The sequence below is a fragment of the Microcebus murinus genome, chromosome 20, assembly GCF_040939455.1.
Source record: "Microcebus murinus isolate Inina chromosome 20, M.murinus_Inina_mat1.0, whole genome shotgun sequence".
Lineage (NCBI taxonomy): Eukaryota > Metazoa > Chordata > Mammalia > Primates > Cheirogaleidae > Microcebus > Microcebus murinus.
Window position 1 is genome coordinate 21,201,254 of NC_134123.1, and position 27,789 is coordinate 21,229,042.

The following is a 27,789-nucleotide window of genomic DNA, read 5'->3' on the forward strand; positions in this document are numbered from 1 at the left end:
TTTTCACCCTCTGCCAAGTCCTATGAAATAGTATTAGTATTTCCTTAGAAACATTTAGTAACTTGGCAAAGATCACACAGCCATTAAATTGGTGAGGAAAGCTATATAAGTCACAGAGTAGGTAACATCTATCAGCCTCTAACCTCTAAAACACTTCAAATCACTGAGGGCCTTTCCTGGGTATCATCACCTTGACCCTAACAAGAGAACAACCCTGACTCCTGACTCCTAAGTCAAGAAATAATTACTTAGTTTTCTTCCAGGTTGAATGCAAAACCTAAAAAGCATCCCTTTTTTAAGTTGAGGCTGACCTCTGTATCCAAAACAGTCATCACCTTAATCTACTAAAAAGAAATAGATGAAAGTATTAAGAGATCTGGGTTCCTCTATTTTAAATTACTACAAATTTACTGTGTGCTTACAAAGCGCTAAACAACGCTGAGTGACATACTCCTTAACTGATGCTCACAGCAAGCCCAGAGATAGATATTATCATGATTCCCATTTTGCAGTGATAGACCCGAGAGCATTTAGCTAGTTACTGGCAAGGCCTGGCTGCCTCCAGAACCAGGAGGCCTATCTCCCACCACGATCTCCTAGAAAGTGCCGTCTCTAAATCTCTGCTCTGCTAAGGCAGCCAGACCCGAGCGAGTCCCATATGCACCCCGGGCCCCAGCTTCCCGTCAACGCCGGAACACAGGCACTCACCCAGCCGCACGTATTCGGGGAAGGGCTGCTTGAACCTCAGCTCGTAGGGCAGGACCGCGAGCCGCCTGCGCGTGGCTTTATCCCGAATCTCGCTGACCACCTCCCGGATAGTGTAGATGTTCTTGCCGATGTCCTGCAGAGAGATCGGCCCAGCTCACACCCTCCCGATTCCACGCCAACCCAGACCAGGTTCCTCTGGGCTGCATTTCCCAGTACCTGCAAAGCCGCGTCCCGCAAGAAAGCCCCAGCGTCCGCCACAACGTGCTCCACAGGCGCCATCTTGCCTGGACGAGTAGGCAGGGCGCATGCGCACCGAACTTGCGCCCGCCCCTCCCTCCCAATCCAGGCCTCTGGGAACCAGGAAGGAGAGCCGCGACTTAGCGGCGCCTCCTGGCGGCCGCGCCAGCTCTCCCAGCTCAGGGCTGCTCGCGCGCATGCGCAGCGACGCCTCCACCCCGGCCAGGGAGGTGTAGGCGGGGTCAAACCTTGGGGTACACCTGAGGAACTTGAGCCTCCTCTCCTTAGCGCCCTTTTTACTTTTAAATGTACAACCCGAACATATCTGCATGGTTAGAAGTTAGTCAATGCAGATAACCTAATTTAATTATCACAACAACCCTGTGAGATAGGTACTATTTTATAGACAAGGGATAAAGTTACATAGGCCCGGCTAACATTGTGAGTAGGTTTTGTTAACAAGGTGACACCCCAAGAAACTAACTCAGAGCCCCTTTTTTATCCATTATATCATACCGACTGCTGCTTATGTACATCCACTTAATTTTTTTATTTTTTAAATCACGCCTAGAAAGATAACTTCCACTTCATTTTGAGCAACTTGGGGCCAGGGTTTATGTCCTGGGTTTGTTTTGTTTTGTTTTGTTTTGTTTTTTAAGAGACAGTTCTTGCTCTGTCGCCCAGACTGGAGTGCAGTGGCACCATCATAGCTCACTGCACCCTTGAACACCTGGGCTGAAGTGATCCTCCTGCTTCAGCCTCCCAAGATGGGACTATACGCAGGGATAATTTTTTTTTTAATTTTTTCTTTTTTAATTAATTTAATTCTTTTTTCTTTTTTTTGGAGACCATTACTTCAAGTCATATGGGATGGATACTTTTTTTTTATTTCATTTTTTGTAGAGGCAGGGTCTCACTATGTTTCCCAGGCTGGTCTCAAACTACTGACCTCAAGTGATGCTCCTGCCTCAGCCTCCCAAAGTACTAGGTTTACAGGCTTATTTATCTTAATATTTTCACCTCACCTCCCACAAGGCACATAATTTCTTGCTGAATCCAGGGGAAGGGGTATTAAATGACTTCTAAATTTTCTTTCAAATCTGAGATTCCATAATTATGAGATCCGGCCTATTACATGCTAGTGAATTTTGGCTGAATGTTGACTTGAATCTTCAATCATGCATCTTTATCCAAATTTTATCAGGTCTTCGCTCCAATTTATGCCTCAATTGTAATTTATCTATACACCCTCAAAAGTCCTTCAGTGCACTGAGGGTCCCCTTCAGCCATTACCCAAATTCCTTTTCCTTCCCCAAATATCTTCTGTCACACCTTTGTCACTCCTCAGTGTCTTCAACCTCTACATCCTGCCTGTGCTACCTGCCCTAACAGAGCATGGTTGGAGGCTATTTCTCAGTTTCTAGTTTATTACATCAATTTTTTGGTTCTTATTTCTGAGCTTTCTCGGTTTCTCTGCAGGATTTGATATCACTGACCATCTCCTCTTTCTGGACTGCCTCTCCTTGCCTGACTTCCGTGGTTTTTCACCATCCTGGTATCCCTGTCTCTCTGATGGCTTCTCACGCTCTCTTCCTCTTGCATTGCAAACACATGCTTCCACCAAACTCTCTTGGCCCCTTTGTTTATCTAAGTTCTCTCCTCCAGAAATACTGTCTATCCTCCAGGCTTCAATGATCACATTGGAAGAACACCTCCCAAAATATATGTCCAATCTGTGTCTTATTCCCCAGGCCACCTTTTCTGGGAACATCCATCTGGAAAACTGGTATCTTTACTCAGTTTACTTTACTCAGAGGAAGATTAAAACTGAGATAATTATCTGCCCCCCTCAAACTTTCTACACTTGCGTTCCCATTTTTTTTTGTTTTTGTTTTTGAGACAGAGTCTCACTTTGTTACCCAGGCTAGAGTGAGTGCCATGGCGTCAGCCTAGCTCACAGCAACCTCAAACTCCTGGGCTCAAGCGATTCTGCTGCCTCAGCCTCCCGAGTAGCTGGGACTACAGGCAATGACCACCATGCCCGGCTAATTTTTTCTATATATATTAGTTGGCCAATTAATTTCTTTCTGTTTATAGTAGAGATGGGGTCTCGCTCTTGCTCAGGCTGGTTTCGAACTCCTAACCTTGAGCAATCCGCCCGCCTCTGCCTCCCAGAGAGCTAGGATTACAGGCGTGAGCCACCTCGCCCGGCCAGCGTTCCCATTTTTATTAAAGACATTACCAACAAAAGCATTCAGGGTAGGGATCTCTGAGTCATCCCATCTCCACCCTCACTCCTCTCAGTAAAGTTTGTAAATGCCACTCTGGAATGTTTGTGATGTGTGGATTCCTTTCACATCCATTCCCATTATTCTAATCACTTGGCATGTCTTGCCCAAAAACTGTAATTCCTTTAATACTGCTATTTCCCTCCCCCCTTTTTTTCACTCAGCCTGCAGACCCAAAGTTACAAATACTGCTATTCCTGTCTCTAATTTTTACTTCTCCAATTGATTGGCCATGTTGACCTAAAAGAGGAAGGACAATGTGAGAAATGTACTCTATAAAATAGATTTACTATGGAAGACTCCGTAATAAAGTTGGTAGGGATTGCTCTGTAAACCCTAGAATGAAGAATGATGATCTAGGTCAGCGATTGCCAAACTTGAGCCTGTGTCAGAATCACCTGCAGAGCTTGGGAAAACAAGTGACTGGACCCCATCCTCAGTTTCTGATTCAGTAGGTATGGACAGGACCTGAGAATTTGCATTTCTAATGAGTTCTAAGCCATTCTTATGCTGCTGACCTGTGGACCACACTTAGAGGACCACTGATGTAGGGGAATAGTCAGGAGGAGGAAGATCAGGCTTTGAGTCATTTATTTTCTGGTAAACACTAAGAATACTTAAAGGGTTTTGGGACACTACTTTTTGTGGTGTTTTAGATAGTATTTAATTCCTTTTCTGTTTCCCTGTAACAGTCTCCAAGCCCTTCAAAGCCTTAGATGGACTCCCATTTATTCAACAAACATACGTTGAGAGCTAATTTATATCACCATGGGTTGGCTGACATAACAGCTACAAACAAAATGATATTTTGTGTAGTGTCCTAGACCTACAGAATTTATGAATTTGGAGCTGGATCTTGGAGGCCCACCAGGGCAAACATACTGAGATGTGAAAATCCAAAAAGTGTTTAAGGGGATCTGGGGGGTAGTGCCTGTGGGTAGGACAGGACACATCTGGGGACAGAGTTTCAGAGGTGAACTGACTTCCTGAGATAATTTTTTTAAAATATTTTTCTTTTTTCTTTTTTTTAGACAGAGTCTCACTCTGTTTTTTTTTTTGAGACAGAGTCTCACTTTGTTGCCCAGGCTAGAGTGAGTGCCATGGAGTCAGCCTAGCTCACAGCAACCACAAACTCCTGGACTCAAGTGATCCTACTGCCTCAGCCTCCCGAGTAGCTGGGACTACAGGCACGTGCCACCATGCCCGGCTAATTTTTTCTTTCTATATATTTTTAGTTGTCCAGCTAATTTCTTTCTATATTTAGTAGAGACGGGGTCTCACTCTTGCTCAGGCTGGTCTTGAACGCCTCATCTCAAACAATCCACCAGCCTCGGCCTCCCAGAGTGCTAGGACTATAGGTGTGAGCCACCGTGCCTGGCCCTGAGATAATTTTTTGAAGCTCTTGTTTTTTTAAAAAAAAAAAAAAAGGTGAAGAAATTGTAACACACCATCACAAAATTATGGTGGCTTTTAAAAGTTTACAACAGCAAGTAAACACTTTTGAACACACACAGAAGGACTCGACATGTCAAAGACAACTCTCTTTGAGAGAATGTCAACTTTTACGTGTGAGGCCTTCCATGAAAGAGAAAGATCTTGTTTCTGTGCCAGTGAAGATCTGAGTTCACTTCCAGGACCAGAAAAGGTAGAGGGTGTCAAAGGATATCCTTCTTCAACAGTGGGCTAGGGGAGAGAAAAACTCACTGCAGAGGAAATCAGTAAATGTCCCTAGAATTCTTTTGGACTTTCCTGGAGATGTCCTGATCTTTCTTATCTGCCTTCACCCTTGTTTTTTCTTCTGCCTGAAAATTCTGCCAGCCAGTTCTTGTGTACTTGATCTCTAACAAACAGCTCAATTGTTCCCTCCTGTGTAATCTGGTCCTGAATTATCCAAATCAGATCCCCCCACCCCACCCCAAGGACAGATTTGAACTTTTTTCTCACTACACTTAAGAAATTTCAGTTTTGTCACTCAATGAACAGTTATTATTTTTGCCTTGCAATGTATTAATTGAGTAAACTACTTTAAACAGGTTGGATGTCCAGGACTGTGTTTTAGGGGTCTTTTTCCTTATGTAAGCATATCAATTTTCTTTTAAACTTTTCTGGGAACACTTATGATGACATATTTTAGACTATTTATGTGTCCTTTAAAAATATCTTGTATATCATAGGATCTATAGCAATGAGTTTGGTGCTCAATAAATGTTAATAAAATCTTTAGGCCAGGTGTGGTTGCTCACACCTGTCATCCTAGCATTTTGGGAGGCCGAGGTGGGATTGAGGCCAAGAGTTGAAGACCAGCTTGAGCAAGAGTGAGACCCCATCTCTACAAAAAAATAGAAAAATTAGTGTGTGGTGGTTTGCCCCTGTAGTCCCAGCTACCAGAGAGGCTGAGGCCAGGAGGATCGCTGGAGCCCAGAAGGGGGAGGTTGCCGTGGGCTAAGATGATACAACTGCACTCTACCCCCAGAGACAGATTAAGACTCTGTCTCAAAAAAAAAAAAAATTTATTTAACAAACTGAGGTCTTCTGTGGACGAGGCACTGTTGTAGAAGGTGGACTATAGCTCCTGTCTTCATAATTCTTGTAGTGGGAAACATACATATATTCACATATTCTTATAAAAGTCACATTATGATAAGTCTGGAGGAAATACAGAGAAAAAATAAAGCAGGAAGTAGGCTGGTAGGAGGGGAAGGAAGTGATGAGTTATAATTTTAAATGGGGTGAACATGAAAGGCTTCACTGAGAGAGAGAGTTGAGCAAACATCTGAAAGAGATATCTGGGGAAAAAGCTCTCCAGGCAGAGGGACAAGCAAGTGCAAAGGCTGTGAGGCCATAGTGGCTGAAACAGGGTGATAAGGGGAAGAGTAGTTGGAAATGAGATGAGAGAAATAAGGCAGAGGTGTGGGAGGGATCACATAGGGCCTTGTCAGTACATTAGCTTTTGTTCCTTTGATGCACGATGCATGCTCTTTGCCTGGTCCCTTCTCCCCTTTGGTGAACACTGAGTCTAATGCCACCAAATCAAGGAAGCCTGCCCTAAATTCCTCTAGAATAGAATTGGTAAAATCCCCTTCAATGAAACTAGGAAAGTACAAATTTATGGATGGCATGAATATAGGGTTTAATGTATTAAGAGAAGGCTATATCTCTGTGAAAGTCAGTCTCCTGGATTTGAAATAGGAATAGGAAAAGTAGAGACTAAGTGTTCAACCAATTTGATTTGTATGCATGATGGGATCCATCCAAACTCAAAGACCCCAAAATAACAGAATAATTAGTACACAGTCCTTAAGGCTAATTAGATGATGAGTCTTAATTTTAATCAATGGTGATTAAATTGAGCTTTTATTCACATTCAGCTTGTGAAATCTGAGGGTCCAGAATACAAATCAAGAATGTTGATTTAAAATATTTCTGGCTAGGCATGGTGCCCTGCACCTGTAGTCCCCCCTACTCAGGTTGGGCTGAGGCAAGAGGATCGTTTAACGCCTGGAGTTGGAGTCCAGCCTGGGCAACATAGTGAGACCCATCTCTTAAAAAAAAAAAATGTTTTTGCTAACTCATAAAGTTCTACGTACTCTGTAGATTAAGGGAATGGGGTTGGTTTGGTGTAGTGGGGCATTTTTGTGGACCTGAGGCAGGGGTTTTGAAGCTTTTCTAATTTTGCTTCATGTCATAAGAACAGATATTCCGCAAAAGCCAGGATTTTTGTGTTTCTAGATCTTGGAACAGTGCTTGGCATGGCATAGGCGTAGGGTTCCCAGTACTTAAAAATACCAGACGCTCAATTCAATTTGATTTTCCGGTAATCAACAAATACTTGTTAAGTATAACTATTTCCTTTGTAGTATTTGGGACATACATTTTCCACTGTTGTTTATCTGACATTCAAATTTAACTGCGTGTCCTGTATTTTATCTGACAGCCCTACTTAAGGAGCTCAATAAATGTTTGACTTAATTGATTGAAGGTCTTCTTTCACCTGTAAAATGGGGCTAGTAATTGTCCCCGCCTGCATAGGGTTCATGGGCTGAGTAAAAGAAGCGTCTGGCACTCAGCGAGCCCTCAATTTACAGGATTGCTCGGGGACCACCCAGCGACCCGAAAGCCTCCCACTTCCAAACACACAAGTGATAAGAGGGCCTCCCCCAGACTACAGGTTCCCAGGCCAGGCATAGGTTGTCCGCACCTGTGAGCCCGGCCAGCCTCTTCCGGGTCAGGTGACCACGCGTGGTCACGTGACCCCGGCCCGAGTGCGGGCGGTGGAAGGCGGAAGTGGGAGAGGAGTTGGGCGCCGCTTCTGTGGCCGCGGCAGGTAGCGGGCGCCCGCGCGGGGGGCGCGGCGGCGGGCGGGCTGCGCGAGGCGGGCCGGGGGCGGCGGGCGGCTCGGGGTGGGCCGGGGGCGGCGCGGCCCGGGCGCCGGGGGGCGGCGGCTTCCTGTGGGAGGGGCCTGGCGCGGCGGTTCCGGCCTCCGAGGAGGGGTGTCCCGGCTCCCGCCCGAGCTGGGTGGGCGCGCCGCGGGGCCGAGCGGGGGCCGCTCCGAAGTGGGCGCCCTGGCATCCTCGGGTGCAACGGGAGCGAGTCCTTCCGGAAGGAGAGAGGAGCTTAGGTGCCCAGGGATGGAGGAGTGTAATCTTTGTGGAGGGATCGGGACCTGAGGAGGGGGCGACTTGAGACCGAGCTGGAAGGGGGTGCCTGAGACTGGGCATATGGCTTGGGAGAAAGGGAGAACTCAGGAAGAAGATGCTACCTGAACCGCGTCTGAGAGTCCCTTCCTTCCTTCCTTCCTCTTTTGAAATGATTGCTACCCGAGACTCTGATTTCGGTCCCATTCAGTTTTTAAACTTCAGGAGGGATCAGGGAATCTTGATCGTCTTGCTTTCGTCGCACCCACTTAGTCCTGCTTGGGTATGGTTGCCACTTCTTGGGAACTTAGCCCTTCAGATCATCTTTCTTTGAGATTCCTTTCCCTGATCAGGTCATCCTCAAGACTTAAAAAAAATAAATGTGGGCACTTTGTTTTGCCTGCAAAATAGCTTTTTAGCCTGAACTATTGACCGCAACGTAGCCCAGCATTACCTCAGCAACATAGTGACTGCTGAAATCTTGGACAGAGGAGTGTCTACTTACACTGCTTTATGACTTTTCCTCTTTCTTCGTTTTAAATTATTCAGCATCTCTTAGCATGTGACTCTTTATCTTGACAAACTGTAACTAGTTAGGGTGACTGAGAGGTCTGTGTTGTGTTCCTTAGCACTGTGACCTGGTTCATGATTTGGAGATTGAATACTTGTTAAATACTTGTTACAGCTGTTCATCCTCCTTTTCTTTTAATGTTTACTAAAATTTGCAGAAGTGAAACGAGTTTCAAGAATGCAGTATAACTGGAATGAATGTTCAAACGGGACATTCTCAGGAGCCAGAGTCGTCTTGGGTTACAAGAAGGGGGACAAAAAAAGTACTTTGTTAATATATTATGAGTTCAAGTTCTTGGAGTATTTGGCAAACAATTTAAAAGTTAATTTTTGTAGCAGCCCTGTGAGTTAGGTGGGGAAGGTATTATTCCCATTTCACAAGGAACAAACAGACTTAAGAGAGATGACTTGATTTTTTAAAACAATTTATTGCTCTTTCTTGTTTACTGGTCTCTTTCTTCCTGCTAGACTGCAGATCCTTCAAAGGCAGGTTTCATGTTTTATTTGGATACTAGCCTAGTGCCTGGCAGGTTGTGGGCACTTGATAAATGTTTGGTGAATAAATGAATTTCTTTCTTTTTTTTTTTTTTTTTTTTTTCTGTCTAAAGGGAGTTGATACAGTTGTGTAGAATAAATGAATTTCTAAAGGTGACACAACTGTAAGTGGCAAACAAGGAGTTTGAACCCAGATCTTCTATCCTCTCTTTTTTCTTACAAGCTTGCCATTTTAAGTTATTGGTCTATATGAAAATGATAGGAATAAGAGAAAGGCTTGGATTGACTTCTCAGTCTTTCCCTTAATTATTTTTTTCCCATTTATAAAGAACTTATGCCAACATCTCATTTAATCTCTTTTTCCCCCTGAACCTCAAATTCATCTGTAATCATTAAATCTTCTCTATGATCTTGTGAAGATTAGTATTGTCCTTGTTCCACAGATGGAGAAATTGAGGTCTGGTGAAGTCTTTACTTTAGATTCCAGGCTAGGCATGGTGGCTCATGCCTGTAATCCTAGCACTCTGGGAGGCCGAGGCAGGAGGATCGTTTGAGCTCAGGAGTTTGAGACTAACCTGAGCAAGAGCAAGACTCTGTCTCTACTAAAAAAAATAGAAATAAATTAGCTGGACAACTAAAAAAAAAAATTAGCTGAGCATGGTGGCGCATGCCGTTGTCCCAGCTACTTGGGAGGCTGAGGCAGGAGGATCGCTTGAGCCCAGGAGTTTGAGGTTGCTGTGAGCTAGGCTGACGCCATGGCACTCTACCCAGGGCATTGGAGTGAGACTCTGTGTCAAAAAAAAAACAACAAAAAACCACATACACACACAAAATTCCAGAACTAGTAAATGACTGAGCAGGGACTCAAGTCCAGGCCTTTTTTTTTTTGAGACAGAGTCTCACTCTGTTGCCCAGGCTAGAGTGAGTGCCGGGGCATCAACCTAGCTCACAGCAACCTCAAACTCCTGGGCTCAAGCGATCCTGCTGCTTCAGCCTCCCGCGTAGCTGGGACTACAGGCATGCACCACCATGCCTGGCTAATTTTTTCTATATATTTTTAGTTGGCCAATTAATTTCTTTCTATTTATAGTAGAGACGAGTCTCGCTCTTGGTCAGGCTGGTTTCGAACTCCTGACCTTGAGCAATCCACCCTCCTCCCTCCTCGGCCTCCCAGAGAGCTAGGATTACAGGTGTGAGCCACCACGCCCTCCCGGCAAGTCCAGGCCTTTAATCCCTAGACCTGTTCGTTTTCTTTTATAAAAGTGATAGAAAGGTTTATGTGTAAATATTTTTTCAAGTATATAGAGTATGACATTTGGAGGAAAATGTAGTTTAGCTTACAGAAAAAAATTGTGACTAGAGAATGTAAGTAACTGAAGTTTAGAAAAACCTGTAGTATTTCATAGCTGCCACTTCCTGGGTAAACATTCTGTTAATTCAATGAATATTTATAAGGACCTACTTTTTACCAGGAGTTGTAGAGTTGCACTGTGCTGTATGGTGTCCCCTAGAAACACTATGCTGTGAGCACAAGATACATTCCGGATTTTGGACACTTAATGTGAAAAAAAAAGTAAAATGTCTCATTGATACTTTTTATATTATAGTAAGTGATTACATAAATATGGTATATATATGCTACAAATGATAACATTTTGGATTTATCAGGTTAAATACAATATAATTAAAATTAGTTTTACCTTTTTCTTTTTATATTTTAATATGTGTTTCCTAGAAAATTAAAAAATTTTGTATGTGGTTTGTATTTGTGGCTTTTGTTTTCTTTCTACTGGACAGAGCTGTCTAAATGCCGGAGGTATGTTAATAGAGGTACATAAGAAAGGCAAAAATCCCTGCCCCTTGTGGATCTTAAATTTTAGTGGGGAAAGGCACAATAATAACTAAGTAAAACCCATATTGTAATAAAGCAAGGAAGTTGGATGTGGGGTGGTGGGTGGGGCTGTAGTTTTAAATAGGATCCTTAGAAAAGCCTCCCTTGGAAGGTGACAGTTAAGATCTGAAGGAGGGCAGGGAGAGGACCATGTGGCTGAAGGGGGTGGGGAAAGGGGTCCAGGCAGGGGAAACAGCAAGTCCAAAAGCTCTGAAGAAGGAGCACTCCTGGTGGGTTTGGGGACCAGCCAGAAGGCCAGTGTGACAGGAGGGGAGTGAGCGAGCAGGGAGTGGAGAGGAGGAGGTCAGAGTGGTGCTGTGTGTGGGAGGGAGATAGGCAGGTTGTCGAAGGCCTCTCGTAGGCCATTGTCATGGTGCTGGTTTACACTTGGGATGAGTTGGAGGCCATTAGAGGGTTTTTTTTGTTTTTGTTTTTTGCGACAGAGTCTTGCTTTGTTGCCCAGGCTAGAGTGACTGCCATGGCGTCAGCCTAGCTCACAGCAACCTCAAACTCCTGGGCTCAAGCAATCCTTCTGCCTGAGCCTCCCGAGTAGCTGGGACTACAGGCATGCGCCACCATGCCCAGCTAATTTTTTCTATATGTATTAGTTGGCCAATTAATTTCTTTCTATTTATAGTAGAGAGGGGTCTCACTCTTGCTCAGGCTGGTTTTGAACTCCTGACCTCAAGCAATCCTCCCGCCTCAGCCTCCCAGAGTGCTAGGATTACAGGCATGAGCCACCGAGCCTGGCCCATTAGACGGGTTTGAGCAGTGGAGGGGACACGATCCAACCTGCATTTTAACAGGCTCACTCTGGTGGCTCTGTGGAGGGGAATAAGGGCGGCCAGGATGGAAGCAGGGAGATACGTTATGGCTGTTGCCATATTCCAGGTGACACATGCATCCTGGGTCTATTTTGAAGTCCAGCCAGCAGGATTTTTGGATGAGTTGCATTGGATGTGGGGTGTGAGAGGAAAAAAGGAGTCAAGGGTGACTCCACGGTCTTTGGCATGAACAACTGGAAGAATGGAGTTGTCATTAACTGAGAGGGGGAAGGCTGTAGGAACAGCGGGATTGGGGCTCAATTTTGTTACACCTAATAGGAATCCAAGGGGAGACTTTGTGAGCAATTAGATCTGGAAGTCTGGAGACAAGCGTAGGCTGGAGACATACATGTGCAAGCTGTTAGCATGTGCATAGTGTTTAGAATTAAGAGAGTGAACGAGTTCACCACAGGAGTAGTGTGGATACACATCTAACGAGAGTGCTCCTTGCTAGAAATTAAATTTTGAAATAAATCTCAGTGTATATTATAAGAGGTGAAGTAGAACAAAGCATTGTAGTGTGTCTCTGGGAACTTGGTTTTCTCTCCTTTTCACTTTTCGTTTAAAGACCCTTTTGAAAACCACAAGCTAATGGTTTTCTTCTTTCTTCAGGAGGCTGCTCTTCCAACCCTGCATCTTTGTAGTGCTGCCGCCGAAATCAATCTGAGGGCCAATTTCTAGAATTAGTCTGGCTTTCTGGGTTGGCAACCAATTTAGAGACCTCCGGGAAGGATGGATAATGGGTTTTTAATGTTGAAAATATGTATTGGTTCTACAAAACACATACTGAATGCATGTTGTCAGGTATGCTACCATTTTAGAGATTGAAAACAAACGACTTCATTGAGGTGAAGTGACCCTCAGGAGGTCATGTAGCTAAGAAATGAAAGAGCTGGGATTTGTGTCTTGGTCTCTGAGTCTAGATCTGGTTCTTCTGCCACCTGTCATTAGTGAAAGAGGTGGTGTGGGCATATGGACATAAACTCCCGCTGGAATCAAATCATTGAGCTTCTGTTGAGTGACTTTGAGTCACTTAGGATTATTATGGACTCTGGAATTCCTGAGAGGTGGGAAGAAAAGAGATCTTGTTTCTTTTAGATTCCAACTAGATTCTTTTTTTCCAGAAGGTTGCAGTTCCCTATTCCTGCTCTTCTTTCCCCTCCCCAGCTTATAAATAAACCTTCAGTGATTTAAATCACTACTACTATTAACAATTACTTCTAGGAAGATACCAAGTACCAAGACAGGGCAGTCTTACCCAGGGCCAGTCCTCTTCCTCAAGTCACCCATGCCTTTTGCTGCTTGTTTTGTCATGAGACCTGCTTCCCAGCCAGGCTCTTTTATTCTTGGCCCATGATTCCACTGTGCTTCCAGTGATACACCTCCTCCCTCCCTCTTTCTTTTTTTTTAATGTGTTTAGTCTTTGTAAGGATGTCCCTTGGCAAAGTTCGATTGTGTTTGATTGTTTTTCAATATGGAACTTTGGAAAATGAAAGATAACTCAATGCTAGACAGAGGACAGAGGCCAAGAAAGCAGCCCAGTGGTTGGATAGAACTGGAGAAGTGTGAGAGTGGAGGGAAGGAGGGATCTTGGTCACATCCTTCTCTTGCACATCTTTCAAGAAGTGGCACTGGGCGGGTGCGGTGGCTCACACTTGTAATCCTAGCACTCTGGGAGGCTGAGGCTGGAGGATCGCTTGAGCTCAGGAGTTCAAGAAACCAGCCTGAGCAAGAGTGAGACCTCACCTCTGCAAAAAAAGAAAAATTAGCTGGTGCGGTGATGTGCACCTGTAGTCCCAGCAGCTTGGGAGGCTGAGGCAGGAGGATCATATGAGCCCAGGAGTTTCAGGTTTTGAGGTTGCTGTGAGCTGTGATGACAACACTGTACTCTAGCTGCGGCAACAAAGTGAGACCTGTCTCCAAAAAAGAAAAAATAAGTGAATGCAGGGTTGATTTTGTAAGAAGCTCTGCCTGTTTCTACAGCTGGTTAATTAGAGATAAAAGCTTGGTACCAATGAGGAGTTTCTGCTTCTCCCTGGCGGATTCATCAACATAGGTTTTTTCATCTCGAGATTCTGTGTTCGTTGGTTTCTTGCCTCAAAGCTGGGTCAAAGAATTTTAGGAATTGAGATGCCTGCAATCCCAGAGCCTAGAAATTTAGTATCAAGAAGTAGTTTGCAAGCTGGGCAGGCGCGGTGGCTCACGCCTGTAATCCTAGCACTCTGGGAGGCCGAGGTGGGTGGATTGCTCGAGGTCAGGAGTTCGAAACCAGCCTGAGCAAGAGCAAGACCCCGTCTCTACTATAAATAGAAAGAAATTAATTGGTCAACTAATATATATAGAAAAAGTTAGCCAGGCATGGTGGCGCATGCCTGTCATCCCAGCTACTCGGGAGGCTGAGGCAGGAGGATCGCTTGAGCCCAGGAGATTGAGGTTGCTGTGAGCTAGGCTGACGCCATGGCACTCACTCTAGCCTGGGCAACAAAGTGAGACTCTGTCTCAAAAAAAAAAAAAAAAAGAAAAAAAAAGAAGTAGTTTGCAGTTGATACTCAAAGAGCACTTACTATCTGCTGTCTGCTTTACCTGATTTCAATTAATCGGTAACATAATCTTATAAAGCAAATACTATTAAATACTATTGGGTTCATTTCACAGATGAGAAAGCAGATTTAGAGAGGGTAAGTGTGATATTGTGAAATATACATATTTGATTTTCCTCCCGTTTTCTGGCCTACAGCTCCTAAAATCCTTGAAATTTCCCAATTGATAGTGTCTTTTTGTATGCTAATGAATTGACTGGTAGCTGGGGCTCCTAGGTAGCCTCTGGGTGGGGCCTGGTTGTCAGGGGAACCAGCTAAGAGATCAGAGGGTTGAGTCCTTCAGTCCTACCCTCTCTCTCATCTATGGGGAGGAGAGAGGGGGAGATGAAGAGGGACTTGATCACCAATAGCCAATGATTCCTACGTCATGAAATTTCCTTAAAAACCCTAAAGGACGGGGTTTGAGGAGCTTCTGGGTAGCTGAACACATGGATGGACTTTCCCGGAGGGTGGCAGGCCTAGAGAGGACCTGGAAGCTCTCTGCCCCTTGCCTTACACATCTCTTCGTTAGTATGTTTTGTAACATTCTCTATAAGAAACTGGCAAATGTAAGGGAAGTGTTTCCCTGATTCTGCAGCTGCTCTAGCAGAGTCATCAAACCTGAGGAGGCAGTGGTGGGAACCCTGATCTGTAGCCGGCAGAAGTGCAGATGAAACAGCCTGAGGCTTGCGATTGGCATCTGCCTGACATTCTTGTGAGACTGAGCCCTCCTTCTGTGGGATCTGCACTATTTCCAGGTAGGCAGGGTCTGGACTGAATTGAACTGGAGGACACCCGCACACCCAGAGGCTGTCCCCACTGGTTGCAGAATTGGACACTTGCTTGGTGTGTGGGGATATACCCCCATGCATCCTGGTGGCAGAAGTATTCTGTGTTGTGAGAGTATAGTAGGAAGAAACTGAGTTTGTTTTCTCCTCTTCATCCTCTCAGTAGGTAACTTGCCCAGTATCACTCAGAGGTGAATGAGTGGTTAAATCTCTCTGCCTCAGAAGATTGACAGGTGTAGGATGATGAGAGTGATCAGGTGCTTCAGCTACTGCAAGAGCTGTCACTTGCTAATTCTGATGTGTGTTTGCTTTCTCCCATCACAAGTTCTTCAAGGATCTATTTAAAGGGGATCTTTTGCCGGGGTGGTAGTTCATGCCTGTAATCCCAACACTTTGGGAGACCAAAGGAAGAGGATCACTTGAGGCCAGGAGTTCAAGACCAGCCTGGGCAACATAGCAAGATCCTGTCTCTGCAAAAAAATTTAAAAATTAGCAGGATGTGGTGGCACACGCCTCTAGTCCCAGCTACATGGGAGACTGAGACAGGATGATGGCTTGAGCTCAAACGTCCAAGGTTCCACTGAGCTATGATTAGGCCACTGTATTTCAGCCTGGACAAGAGAGCAAGACCCTGTCTCCAAGAAAAAAAAAAAAAAGCTGTCTCAGAGCAAGCTATCCAAGCTCCTGGAAGTGGTGCATTCACTTTGTAGTCTCAGGGCCTCACCCAAAGTGGGGTCTAAGAACATCTGTTGAATAACTGACTCTGGCTCAGGACGGGACAGGATAAGTAAGAGGCTGGAAGAGCCATACAGGGCTGACTGCCTCCTGCTGAAGGTGCCCTCCACCCTTGTAGTCCCTGGGCTTCAAGAATCAACCCTTCTTAACAACCCCAACGTCCATCAACTGATGAATGGATAAGAAAAATATATATCCATACAATGAAATATTATTTAACTGTAAAAAGGAATAAAGTATTGTTACATACATATTACAATGAGGATAAACCTTGACAACATTATGCTAAGTGAAGGAAACCCATCACCAAAGACCACATATTGTGTGGTTCCATTTATATTGAAATATCTGGAATAGGCAAATCTGTAGAGACAGAAAGTAGATAATGGCTGCTAGGGGCTGGTGGCAGGAAGAAATGAGTAACTGTGTGTGGTACAGGATTTCTTTTGGGGGTGATGAAAATGTTGTGGAATTAGTGGCGATGGTTGTACAACTCTGTGAATATACTAAAACCCGTTGAGTTGTATGCTTTACAAGAGGTGACTTTATGGTGTGTGAATTTCAGGAATAATAATAAATTAGAAAGAATGAAGCAGTCCTGTTTCGAATGTGCCCTTGGTGTCCTGCGCAGGGCACATGAAGGTTGTCATTGTCGTGAAGGTTGTCATTGTGCAGGCCCGGTCTCCTGGCTGCTGTGCTGTCACCTCATTCAGCCTCTCCTGTTGTTTCCAGTTGGATACCTTAAAAAACATTTTCTTCCTGCTTTTTTGATCTCAGGTGTTTCAAGTATTTTTAGCCAATAAGGACCATGATAGATGTTTGTTGTCTTTCTGGATGTCTCTGGAAATGCCGAACCAGTACGTGGACCCTCAAAATGCTTAATTGTTCTAATGAGAAGGACTCTGGAATTATTGTCCTAGCTAATAGTTTCTTCTCTTTTAATGGCCAGTGGATTATAGGCAAGGAAATCTGGGTTTTTCAAAAAGTTTTTAATTTATTAACTAATTTAATAGAGATAGGGTTCTCGCTTTGTTGCCCAGGCTGGAGTGCAGTGGCTATGATGCGCGATCATAGCTCACTGCAGCCTCCAACTTCTGGGCTCAAGGGACTACAGGTGCGTACCACCATGGCCAGCAACTTTAAAAAAAAAATAGTTTCTTATTACAAGTAAAGGTGTGATGTCAGATGTGTTTGTGTTGGAGAGTTGTTGCCCTGGTTCTTTGGCTCCTTGTTTGGAAAAATCACAAGCAGGGCTGGTGCCACTGAGTGATGACAGACACTTAGCACTTCCACACAAGCATTTTGATTGCAGGCTTCAAGCATACAAAACTAAAGTATGTTTCTGGAGGGGAAATGGGTCTGTGTCTGCCAGTGGAGAAGACCCTGGGGTCTTAACACACTTCTACCCTGGGGTCTTAACACACTTCTACTTTTATGTCTATGTCTTATGATCTGCTAAGTGGTAGGTGGAATATTCATTATTTTCCTGGGAAAAGAGTGGAGAGTGCTTGGAGCTAAGGGCCCTCTTCAATTTTATCTTTATAGGGTAACTTCCAGGGGTTGCCATGGCATTTGTAAACTGTCATGGTGCTGGTGGGTGTGATTTTTACTATGCTAATGTATGTTAATGGAGGAAAGGTTACCTTGGGTCTTGGGCTCCGAGTTTCTGCACATGTTCCTGGCTGGGAAATGTCCCTAACCTGAAGTTCTGGCTGTTGAGGGTTTCATTCTAGATGCTTATTGGCCTCCTCATTCTTGCCTCCTCTCTGCCACCTTTTCCTGCGGTTAGCACTGTCAACCTGTGCCTCACAGTAGGGCCACCATCTCTTCCTTTCAGTGCAGAGCTGATGAACCCTGGAATCTGTAGTTCAGGTCATGCTACCGTCTAATTCTGAGCCCAAGGACAGCTCTTCTTTTGGAAGTGAGCCCAGCAGTGGTATCCATGCAGGGAGGCGGGGGCTTGCCTACCTCACAGGAAGGAAAAGGAAGGCAGTGGAGAGGAGGAAGGGCCTAACAAAGTCGAAAAGGGAAGCCAGGGAAAAGGAGTCCTCTGTGTGAAAACCAGACACGGGTCACCTGCTAGTCTTCTGAGATAGCCCTTCTTGCTTCATTCTGTCACTTTTCATTAAAACAAGCACTTCATTCTCAAATTCAAAAGCGAATCAACTGTTGTGTTACTAGTGGCATCAACAAATTATTTTAGAGTGGACCATGAAAAATACTCATTTTCTTTTTGATGAAATAAAGCAGAGTGATACATTTAGGATTTTTGTTTTGTATCTGGAATTCACAATTAAGAAACAAACAGCAGTTTTACCAAGACCGTGCATCCTGTGACTGCAGCGGTTATTTCCTTAAGGGAAGCTAAGCTTGGGTGCAGGTGGGTGTGGGCGTTGGACATCCCAGGGGTGTGCTGCCAGTTTCATTCTGATGTCAGTTGAAATCCACATTTCCTATAGCCTTTGTCATTAATTGTATTACTGCAAACTTGGGTGGCTTAAAACAACAGAGAAACTCATTGTTTCACAGCTCTAGAGGCCAGAAGTCTGAAATCAAGGTGTCAACAGGGCTTCATCCTTCTGAAGGCTCCAGGGGAGAATTCTTTGCCTCTTCCAGCTTGTGATGTCTTCAGTGTTCCTTGGCTTGAGCTGCACTCTTTCATTCTCTGTCCTTACATGTCCTCCCCTGCGGTTCTGTCTTCTTAGCTCTGTATCTTTTAAGGACACTAGGCCTACCTGAAATCCAGGATGAATGAATATTGAGATTCTCTAACTTAATTACACCTGTAAAGACCCTATTCCAAATAAGATCATATTTGCAGGTCCTGGGGGCTTAGGGATTAGCTTTGTGGGGGCCACAGTTCAGCCCACTACACAAATTGAATATAGACAGGGTGTGCTCATGCTCTGAGTAAAATGAAGTAAGGGTATCTTTCTATGGCCTGAGTTGAAGTCTTTTCTTCTTTGAATTAAAATTTTATTTATGCCCCAGATGATACATGGCCATAGTTAAAAAGTCAAATAGCATCACAAGGCTTATAATGCAACAACAGTTCCTTGCTCTGTCCTTTTTAATTCTTAGTTCTTGTTCCATAGTGGCAATGACTTTTAACTATTTTTGCTCTCCTCTGGTATTGACTTTTATATTTCCAAATGACACCCTTATACTGTTAATTTCTTCCCTTGTTAGTTTTATCTATTGTCTTTGAACCATGGAAGATGAGGATTAGCTCTCTTCCTGGCCAGTCTCCACCAGATGGAGACTCTGCTTTCTGATTACAACCATATTGCAATTTTTGATTAAGGTGCTTATACTATTATGATTATAAATGCTATTCACAGCTGAACCAGGAGTGCAGCGGCACAGTGATAGCTCACTGCCACCTCAAACTCCTGGGCTCAAGCGATCCTCCTGGTCTGCTTCAGCCTCCCAAGTAGCTGGGACTATAGGCGCTCGCCACCACGCCTGGCTAATTTTTCTATTTTTTTTGGAGACAGGGTCTTACTCTTGCTCAGGCTGGTCTTTAACTCCTAATCTTAAGCAGTTCTCCCCCTCGGCCTCCCAAAGTGCTGTGATTACAGGTGTGAGCCATTGTGTCTGGCTCACTTCAGGTATTTCTTCTGTGACGTGTTCTCTGGTATTCCAGTTATGTGTATTTTGCAAATTCTGAAATTGTCCCACAGTTCTTGTATGTTCTGTTTTTTTTCCATTCTTCTTTCTCTTCGCATATCAATTTGGGTAGTTTCTATCGACATATCTCCAAGCTCACTGATTCTTTCTTCAGTCATGTAGGGAAGGGGAAATACCTTTTGCAAATTCTGGTTTTTTAATTTTATTTTATTTTTATTTTTGAGTCAGACTCTCACTCTGTTGCCTGAGCTAGAGTGCCGTGGCGTCAGCCTAGCTCACAGCAGCCTCAAACTCCTGGGCTCAAGCAATCCTGCTGTCTCAGTCTCCTGGGTAGCTGGGATTACAGGCATGCGCCACCTTGCCCAGCTAATTCTTTCTATATATTTTTAGTTGGCCAATTAATTTCTTTCTATTTTTAGTAGAGGCGGGGTATCACTCTTGGTTAGGCTGGTTTCGAACTCCTGACCTTGACGCATCCTCCCGCCTCAGCCTCCCAGAGTCCTAGAATTACAGGCGTGAGCCACCGTGCCCGGCCGGAAATACCTTTTTGTCACTCATCCTGTGTTCATGGCTGAGGCCCCTAGAACAAAAGAAAGGTTAATGAGAGGAAAGCATGCAAATTTATTTAATATAAATTTTACACGACATGGGAGCCATCATAAGGAAATGAAGACCTGATAAAACAGGTAAACTTATGTATTTTATGCTTAGATTTGATCAAGTGTGGACAAATATGATTGGACAAGAGGGGTATGATCTAATGGTAATAAACTAGGGGAAATTTAACAAGTCCTATTTGTTCAGATTTTTCTCTGTGTCCCTGTGTCTCCAGAGATAAGGATGTTCCTTTCCTTGGGGTATAGAGAGAGCACTTCTTAAATGAGGGTTAGTTGGCCAGGCGCTGTGGCTCATGCCTGTAGTGCTAGCACTGTGGGAGGCTGAGGCGGAAGGATCGCTCAAAGTCAGGAGTTCGAAACCAGCCTGAGCAAGAGCGAGACCCCGTCTCTATTGAAAATACAAAGAAATTAATTGGCCAGCTAAAAATATGTAGAAAAAATTAGCCGGGCATGGTGGCGCATGCCTGTAGTCCCAGCTACTCTGGAGGCTGAGGCAGGAGGATTGCTTAAGCCCAGGAGTTTGAGGTTGCTGTGAGCTAGGCTGACGCCACGGCACTCTAGCCCCGGCAACAGATAGAGACTCTGTCTCAAAAAAAAAGATAAATGAGGGTTAGTTGATCTGTTTCAAAGGTGGTCAGAAAATCCTTACTAGGTTTTATGACCTGCTTCAGGGGATAAGGGTGGAAAGTGAGCGTGTTTCATGACTTTACTGCTTCTGCTGTTTTCTCAAATGCTAAGGTGTCATATTTTGGGGTATCACGTGTCCTGAACCCAGTCAACTATGTCCTGTCTACTGATGAACTCATCAAGGCATTGCTTGTTTCTATTACATTGTTTGTGGTTTCTAGTATTTTCTTTTGATTCTTTCTTACAGTTTCTGTATCTCTGCTTGCATTACCCATCTGTTTTGCCTGTTGTCTACTTTTTGCATTAGAGCTCTTAACATATTACTCATACTCATTTTGAATTCCCAGTTTATTCTAAAATGTGTCATATCTGAGTCTGGCTCCAATGCTTGCTTCGTCTCTATTTCATACCGTTTGTTCTTCCCTTGTAAGTTTTCAGTGAAAGCTAGACATGCTGCATTGGGTAATAGGTAAATAGGGCTTTAGTATGGGGTTTAATGTTAATCTGGCTAGGAATTGGTCCGTGTTTAATGATAGCTGTAAGTGTAGGTACCAGAGGCTTCACATTCTTCTAGTGTCCTTGTTTTTGTCTCTGCTGTTGTCTTTGGTCTTCCCTAGAAACTCCTTCTTAAATAGAGTGTGAGCCTTTCAGCTGTTTCAGCTATAATTCCCTGTTATTATACTGGAGCCTGGTTGGGAAGGTGTGTGGGAAGGCAAGCATTTTATAACTTCATGATCAAATCTCAGTCTCTCAGTGGGCCTCTGTCCCTGGGCTGTGACTTTCATTAGTGTTGGCAGTTTTTCTCCCGTTAAGTGAGAAAGGAAGGTTAGAAGGGGCTGGAGTCAGGTACGTTTCTTTCCACCAGGTGGGAGAAAGCTCTGGTAAAGTCTTTCCCCCTCCCAGAGGGTTAGGCCACTCTTAAGAGCGTAGTTCACTCTGGTTATTACCAGAGCTGGGAGGAGATCTTTTCTTGGTTCTTTACCAGAACCTTGTAGGACGGGACTTATTTTTTTTTCCTCCCTGTTTTATTTACCAGTATATCACTAACACCAAAACCAGTAAATAGTATATAACAGAGGCATAATAAATATTTGTTGAATGATTGAATGAATGCCTTTAATCTAAGCCCTAGCAATTGTTTTATCTAGCTGTGAGAAATTTCTCAGATTTAATATGGTAATAAGGCCGGGTGCGGTGGCTCACGCCTGTAATCCTAGCTCTCTGGGAGGCCAAGGCGGGCAGGATCGTTTGAGTTCAGGAGTTTGAAACCAACCTGAGCAAGAGCGAGACCCTGTCTCTACTATAAATAGAAAGAAATTAATTGGCCAACTAATATATATAGAAAAAATTAGCCAGGCGTGATGACGCATGCCTGTAGTCTCAGCTACTCGGGAGGCTGAGGTAGAAGGATTGCTTAAGCCCAGGAGATTGAGGTTGCTATGAGCTAGGCTGATGACACGGCACGCACTCTATTCTGGGCAACAAAGTGAGACTCTGTCTCAAAAAAAAAAAAAAATAAAATAAAATGGTAATAAACTGATGACCTTTCTCTGAGTGAAGTTAGTCTCCAATTAATGTTTGCTTATTGGGATCTGCAGTGTTTGTATCTCTCTACTGTAAAACGCTACCTAATATGGGATTGTTGTGGACCAGTTAGTTGTTCTTAAGCTTTTTGACTGAAACCTTTAGTAAGATATACATTTTATATCGTAAGCCAGTGGACATGTATATGTAAAATACATTTATCTGAAAAACTGTTTTATAAAATAATGCTTTCCTTTGTGATGTGTTTTGATATTTTCTACTCTATAAGTTTATATTTTATTTTTTAAAATGCTTGTCAAAGGCGAGGAGTGGTGGCTTATGCCTATAATCCTAGCACTCTGGGAAGCTGGGGGTGTGTGGATCACTTGAGGTCAGGAGTTTGAGACGAGCCTAAGGAAGAGTGAGACCCTGCCTCTACAAAAAAAAAAGAGAAAAAAAAATTAGCTGGGCATGGTGACAGGCGCCAATATTCCCAGCTACTCAGGAGGCTGAGGCAGGAGGATGGCTTGAGCCCAGGAGTTTGAGGTTGCAGTGAGCTATGATGATGCCTCTGTAGTCTAGCTGAGGTGACAGAGAAAGACTCTGTTTCAAACAACATCAGACAAATAAAATGCTTGTCAAGATTTATATAGAGGATAAATTCAGAGGAAATCTGTTATTTGGGTTCTTTTTTTGAAAAATTTGGGTAAATCTACCAGACATAGTACAGGGAGAAGTTTTGACTTTCTCTCCCCCTCCCAAAAAATCCATTACTCCCTTCAGTAATGAAAGTCTTTGTGTACGTATAACTGTTGATGATATTTTAAACATTATTCTCCCTCCCTCCCCTGCCTGCCCCAGACTTATGCTAACTCAGTTTTTTTTGGAGTAATTTGTATGCAAATACTTTCTGTTGCTATTAGCAGGGGAATAATTGCTTGAGTACGCGTACAGAGTCATCCACTTGTGTTGCTGAGACAGGTATAGTGTAAATTCTGGGAATTTGGATCTAACACACATGAGGAACCATTTATAAGATGGGACCCCAAGGCAAAAGCTAATAGGTTTAAAGTATTTGGACTGGGATGGGATCTTCCTTAACTTCTACAGTTAGGGTTATTTTTCTTTATATGTAAATTGCAAAGGTTTTACGATTCAAAATACCTACCTTGTAAAATGTCAGGGTGGTATCTTGCTAATTGGATCTGGAACTCCAGACAAAGCTTCAGTAACATCATGGATCACTGTTAGTAAACAAAGGCTGTCAGTGTGAAAGACATTGCAGAAAGAATATTTGGTGGTGGTATCTACCCTGTTTTTCCCAGTTGGCTTTGTTGCTTCCAAGGCTTCTTTAGAATGCATCTGATTGATTTAGTTTTGGGGCCATGAAGTGTAGATCAAGAGATTTGGTCTTTCTCTCATTTAATAGGCCATGTGGGGGCTTCAGGTTTCATTCTCTAGGAGTTAAGACCGAAGGCTAAAAACAGCTAAAGCTCAGGAGAACAACCTAGTTCAAAAACTACCGATAGTCGAGTTGCCTTAGGAAAGAAAGAATCCCAGTAGATGTCAAGATTTTGAAAATATTCTTTCATTTGTAAAGTCTATAAATAATGGATTTCCAGCTTTTAGTGTTTTAATTCCAGTTACTAAAAACCCTGAGGCTTATTTTATAATCATTAATGTTCCCTTCATTACTCAAGATATGATCTTTTTTCCCTTAAAATTATTGTTCAATTATGAAGAAGATCAAACATATAAAATGGTTCAGAGACTAAGATAACAAAAAGTCATAAAAACCACCATCTGGATTTAATGAATACGAACATTTTGCCATATTTGCTCTGGAACTTTTTTCTTTAAAAGATAAAATGTTGTAGAGACAGTTGAAGTTCCCCTGGTCTTTCTGCTCTCTCCAATTCCCCTACCCAAGAGGGAAATTCTATTCTGAACTTGGGATGGTTCCTGCCTGTCCATGCTTTATACTTTTATTACATTTGTGTGTCCACAGTAGTATATGGAGCTGTTTTGTGTAAGTTCAAGTGTATACCAATGGCATCATATTGTACGTAGGGTGTCACTTGCATTTTTTTTTTGTCCATTATCATTATAGTTTGGGATCTGTACATGTGGCTTGAATTCATACATTTCAGTTACTGTATACCATTCCATTTTAGAAATATACCACAATTCATCTATTTCCTGATTGATGGATACTGAGATCGTTTAGAGTGTTTTGCTATTATAAACATCGATCTCATGAACATCCCTAAACATGGCTTCTTCTGTGTTTGTTGGAGAATTTTCCTCTCACAAATGCCTGGGAGTAGAATTCTGGGGGGTACAATGTATGTGTCTTTAACTCTATGGGAGGTTGTCACATGCCATCTAATGTGCCCCTTTGGCAGAATTGTGTGAGACTTCTCACCAACACTTATTGTCAGGTTTCTCATCTCTTTCTAATCTGATGGGTAGCAAGGAGAGTTTGTCTTTTTCCTGATTCACCAAAACAAATTTAGTCTAGGGGAGTCAAAATATCATCTTCTGAAATTTCAGAAAATTGGTGTTCAATTTCATTCATTCAGTAAATAATTTATGGAGTTCCTACCAAGAACCAGGTACCATTCTAGACACTAGGGCTGTAGGGCTAACAGGTGAGACAAACATCGTGGTCCTCGAGAAAATTACCTTTTAGTGGAGGGAGACAGGCAATAAATACAGCAAATAAATATGGTATGAGGCATTGCCAGTGATAAAGGACAAAAAGTGAAATAGGGAAGGAAGGTCGCTCAAGAAAGAGACCTTTGAGTAAATGCCTGATGGCACTTGGGGAATAAACCCTGTATGTGGACAGCTAGAGGAAGAGCATTCTAGATGAGGGGGTGCAAAGACAGAGGTGGGAGTGTGTGTGTACGTTCAAGGGAGTTGGTGTGGGGGGACAGAGTGGGGAGGGAAGTGGCCGATGTGGTCAGAGTAGTATGTGGAAGTTCGAGGAGCATATTGCTTGGGCCCTTGAAGGTCATTTTAAGGACTTTGACTTTCACTCTGTGTTAGACTGTGTCTTAGTCTGTTTTGTGCTGCTATAATAATGCCAGAGACTAGGTAATTTATAAAGACAAGAGATATATTTCTTACAGTTCTGGAGGCTGGGAAGTCCAAGGTCAAGAGGACCACATCCTGGCAAAGGGCTTTGTGCTGCGTCATCCCATATGGAAGTCAGAAGGGCGAGAGAACAAGAGGGGGCCAAACTCGCTTTTATAACCAGCCCACTCTTGAGATAATGAACTCACACCCATTGTAATGACATTAATCTGTTAATCACCTCTTAAAGATTCTACCTCTTAGTACTGTTGAATTGGGGGTTAAGTTGCCAAAACATGAACTTTGGGGGACACATTCAGTCCAAGCAGATGGAAACTGTGGGGTGGTTTCGGACATCACAGTGACATGGTCTCACATATAATTTAAAAAATGACTCTGATTGTCGAATTTAGAGTTTAGATTGAAAGGGGCAAAGGACAGAAGCAGAAAAAGCAGTAATTCAGGTGAGAGACCTTCGGTCTTTGGGCTCAGGTGGTGACAGTACAGGTGTTAAGATGGTTGAATTTGAAAATATTTAAAAGTAGAACCATTGGGCTTATTGACAGATTGGATCTAGGGTGTGAGGAGGAAAGGGGAAGTAAGGATAAGTCCCAGGATGTTGGTCCACACTGCTGGGTGGAAGGAGTTGTCACGAGCTAATCTGGGGAGTACTGGGGGAGCAGGATGGAGGGGAATATCAGAAGCTCACCTTGCCAGTAAGCCAGTGGATCTGAGAGTCTGAGGTTCTAGACACCTGAATTTGGGATTGTCAGGCGGTAGATGAGATCTAAAGCCCAAGACAGGCTGAGATAGCCAAGAGAAGAGGCTTGAGGCCTGAGGTGTGGGACACTCTGATGGTCAGAGGTTGACGAGGGGAAAGGAGCTCTCAAAGAAGTCTGAGGCTGGCAGCCTGGGAGGCTACAGGGGATCAGGCAGGTACGGTGTCCTGGAAGCCAAGGGAAGAAAGGGTTCAGGATGAAAGGGTGATCAGTTGTGCCAGATGCCGCCAATAGGGTAGTCCCATAGGAGGACTGAGAGTCACCATTGGATTTAGTAATGCAGAGATCATTCGAGACCTTGGTAGGAAGAGCTTTGGTTTTATATTCCTTTTGCTCTAAGTAATGTTTTCAGAGGCTTCCGCTGAAGTGAAATGCCTATGATAGACTAGTCCAGAAAAAACAAGCTACTTTACATCTTTTTGGAAACTGGATATATCTTACAAATAAGACAAATTCTGTTTTGTTTTACTAAAAATCTTTTTTTTTGGTATCAAAATTTATTTAACATATCTACACGGGGAGAAACACAGACTGATTAGCTCACTGAAAATCTTAAAGCACAAAACCGTTTGACTTTAACTATGGAAAAATGTCAAAATGAATGTTATTAATACTTTGCTAGTTAGTTACATTTCATTCTCATATAAAGGGCTTCTATTCTTAGAGTAACATGGTGAGTTAATAACCATGTTTTAAGGCTGAACAGCTCTTTAAAATGGGAAATCAGGTGGTAGGCTCAGTGGTATGCACCTGTAGTCCCAGCTACTCAGGAGGCCAAGTTAGGAGGATTGCTTGTGCCTAGGAGTTCAAGGCTTCTGCGAGTTATGATTGCACCTGAGAGTAGCCACTGTGTTCCAGCCTGGGCAATATAGCAAGACCCTGTCTCTAAAATAATAATAATAATAATAAAATATAAAATAAAATAGGAAGTCGGGGGAGAGGTTGTATACATGTAGAATGAAAGAAGGTATTAATGATGTTGATTAGAACAGGAATTTTTTTTTTTTTTTTTTTTTGAGACAGAGTCTTGCTTTGTTGCCTAGGCTAGAGTGAGTGCCGTGGCGTAAGCCTAGCTCACAGCAACCTCAAACTCCTGGGCTCAAGCGATCCTTCTGTCTCAGCCTCCCAAGTAGCTGGGACTACAGGCATGTGCCACCATGCCCGGCTAATTTTTTCTATATATATTAGTTGGCCAATTAGTTTCTTTCTATTTATAGTAGAGACGGGGTCTCGCTCTTGCTCAGGCTGGTTTCGAACTCCTGACCTCGAGCAATCCGCCCGCCTCGGCCTCCCAGAGAGCTAGGATTACAGGCGTGAGCCACCGCGCCCGGCCTTAGAACAGGAATTTTACAGTATTTTTACAGCCGCATTCCTCAAGTATGATCCTTGGGCATCTGGAGGCCTCTGAGACTCGTCTAGTCTTCTGCAAGGTCAAAACTATTTTCCTAATAACACGAATTCTTTATTTGCCTTTTCACTGTGATGCCATTTGCACTGGTGGTGCAAAAGCAAAGGTGGGCAACGCTGCCGGGGCCAGCATGAAGCAGGCCGTGCTGTTGCCATGGTATTCTTCACCACAAAACGCTCTCAGTAGAAAGAAAAGAAAATGCCAGTTTCATGTAAGAATGTCCTTGATGAAGCAGTAACATTTATTAATTGGATGAAGTCCTGACTCCTGAGCACATTCATTATAATACTCTGTGTGTTGCAATGGGAAATACGCCCAAAGCTCCTCTGCTGCACGTTGAAGTTTGACCATGTGTCGAGAGAAAGCAGGGGTATGGT

The 27,789-nt window shown here is 43.6% G+C and overlaps 2 protein-coding genes across 2 annotated transcripts in view; one reads left to right on the forward strand and one right to left on the reverse strand.

Annotated features, from left to right (window-relative positions):
• Positions 1–27,789, reverse strand: part of NOB1 (NIN1 (RPN12) binding protein 1 homolog) — a 153,113-nt gene that overhangs the window by 11,754 nt on the left and 113,570 nt on the right. Inside the window, exons 2-3 of the mRNA XM_075995761.1 lie at positions 925–998; positions 709–841 (exon numbers count right to left, since the gene is read on the reverse strand). Of these exons, the coding sequence (XP_075851876.1) occupies positions 709–841; positions 925–987 (196 nt within the window). The 5' untranslated portion in view covers positions 988–998. The remainder of the gene's footprint in view (positions 1–708; positions 842–924; positions 999–27,789) is intronic.
• WWP2 (WW domain containing E3 ubiquitin protein ligase 2) overlaps positions 7,476–27,789 on the forward strand; it is a 139,786-nt gene continuing 119,472 nt past the window's right edge. The window contains exon 1 of the mRNA XM_012742395.3: positions 7,476–7,557. The gene's annotated coding sequence lies outside the window, so the exon portion shown is untranslated. The remainder of the gene's footprint in view (positions 7,558–27,789) is intronic.